We start from the raw sequence: 1906 nt of genomic DNA, 5'->3' as shown, positions 1-1906 counted from the left end.
TTTGCAGCCCCTCTGGGGACAGGGATCAAATAGCAAGTGGAGGTGGCATGTTGTGACTTTAGGACTCATTACAAAAGGAGCATGTGATCGATTCAGCTCCCGAGAAAGTCCAGCTTGTCGAAGTCTCCAGTAGAATTCGCATTCCTTCCCTTGGGGTGAGAGAGAGAGAGACAAAGAAGGCGGACATCCCGGCCCTTGAGGTTCCCTGGGAAGGACCGGAGGAAGCTCAGCCGCCCCTGCTTCCCTCCCTGACGGGAGCGAGGGCCGGGGCTGCACCGGGAGCCGCAGGTTTCACGTTTTCCTCCCCGGAGGCTCTTTAGGGACCCACATTCCCTGACAGGTTCTGCCTGACCGTGACTGCACCTCGCAGCGTGACGGTGCTGCTGCCTCGGCTCCGCCGACTCTCCGGGTCGCTCACCCCTGCCGAAGGACCGACAGTGTTATCGCTTCTCTATCACTTTGGGGCTCAAAATATTTTCTCTGTACCCCTCCTCACTCCAAGTGTGATGCTGAGATAATTTTACGTAGTTACTTTTCTGACAAGCCGTACGATTTTAATGGCAATCGCTCGGCACGTGCGGGCGCCGTGACAGCAAGCGGCGGCCCGCGAAAGGCCACGTCAACGAAACGTTTGACTTTCCCCTCCTGCTCCCGCGGTAACTGTCCTCCTGGCCCCTGGGACATGCGACAGACTTAAACTGGTGTAAAAAATTCCAGGGCTCACCTTTCCCCACCCCTTCTCCTCAGTACACAAGCCACACGCATCCGATACGCTCCCACATTTTCTCCCTGAGTTAGGAAGAAAAATAATCATACCACGGGAAGATCGTTTCTGTTCAGAAAGTTCTCAGCCCAACATAAGGACTCGGTGGCAGCCATGGCCGAGTGAGAGCTGGCTCAGGCGGGCAGCGGGCAGCTGCGATGACATATTTCACCCAGTCCTTGCTCGCGAACTGCCGGAAGTGTGTCTAACCCTCTGGTCGTGTGTGTCCCGCAGTCACGAAGGAGTGGCAGAGGAGAGGCGGGCAGCCCTGGCAGCTCATCGAGCCCGTCGATGGATTCCACCCCAATGAGGTACGCACAGTCACACAGTGGCTGCTGGAGACCGTTAGGTTGTTTTTAATATACTTATGCATTCGTATGTTTGTTTTTTTCCTGTTTGATTCTAGAAATAATTCGAGGTAATGTACACACAGGTCTTAGATAGAAGCGTCAATAAAAAGAAAGTGAAAATCCAAGTAGAAGGAAAACAAGATAGAAATGTTACCTGGCTTCTTGGTTTAATGCCTACAATTCATTCTCCTGGAACGTCTGCGGGGGCTTCTGAGAAACCGCCATCGAGAGCCCACAGCATCAGCTCTGTGCTTTCTAGGGGCTGACGAGGCATAAGTCATGGCCTCCATAAGAAAAAAATAAATCAACTACTGAAAAAAAATCACAGGAATCCCCAAAAGCGAGATCTGGGAAAAATCGCTTCTATGGATCCTTCTAGAAAAGATGCTGTATGAGAGGAGAGCAAGGGGAGCCGGAGGGCAGGACTCGGTCCCCTCCCTCCTCCGCCCTGTCTGTGATCCTGGCTGCAACCAGCGAAGGTCCACTTTTACCTGTTACACACGCTGGACCGGCTCACGTTCTCTCTCTACGAAAAAATAATGACAACAGATAAAAAGTAGGGGAGTGGTTCTGCCATTGAAAACATTTTTAAAGCTAGAAATGCTCCACAACTATAGTCTTTCTGACCCAGCCTTTGAAAAGCGGCAATGAGAAAGGTCCAAGCCTGAGACGCACTCCTGGCGTGTTCTCTTGGTGGCCTTGGTCTTGATGGTCGGCCAGGCCACAGGGAGGGCCGATCAGCCCCTCGGGAACCTGAATGGAACTGTAGCCCACCTTCCCCAAGCTCTCGGTT

At 52.7% G+C, this 1906-nt stretch overlaps 1 protein-coding gene across 1 annotated transcript in view; it reads left to right on the top strand.

Annotated features, from left to right (window-relative positions):
• Nucleotides 1-1906, top strand: part of AOAH (acyloxyacyl hydrolase) — a 131908-nt gene that overhangs the window by 120499 nt on the left and 9503 nt on the right. Inside the window, exon 20 of the mRNA XM_006912066.3 lies at nt 998-1074. Within this exon, the coding sequence (XP_006912128.1) occupies nt 998-1074 (77 nt within the window). The remainder of the gene's footprint in view (nt 1-997; nt 1075-1906) is intronic.

Source organism: Pteropus alecto, unplaced genomic scaffold (assembly GCF_000325575.1).
Source record: "Pteropus alecto unplaced genomic scaffold, ASM32557v1 scaffold21, whole genome shotgun sequence".
Taxonomy (NCBI): domain Eukaryota; kingdom Metazoa; phylum Chordata; class Mammalia; order Chiroptera; family Pteropodidae; genus Pteropus; species Pteropus alecto.
Note: the sequence above shows the minus strand (reverse complement) of the source record. Positions and strands in the feature narration are given on the sequence as shown.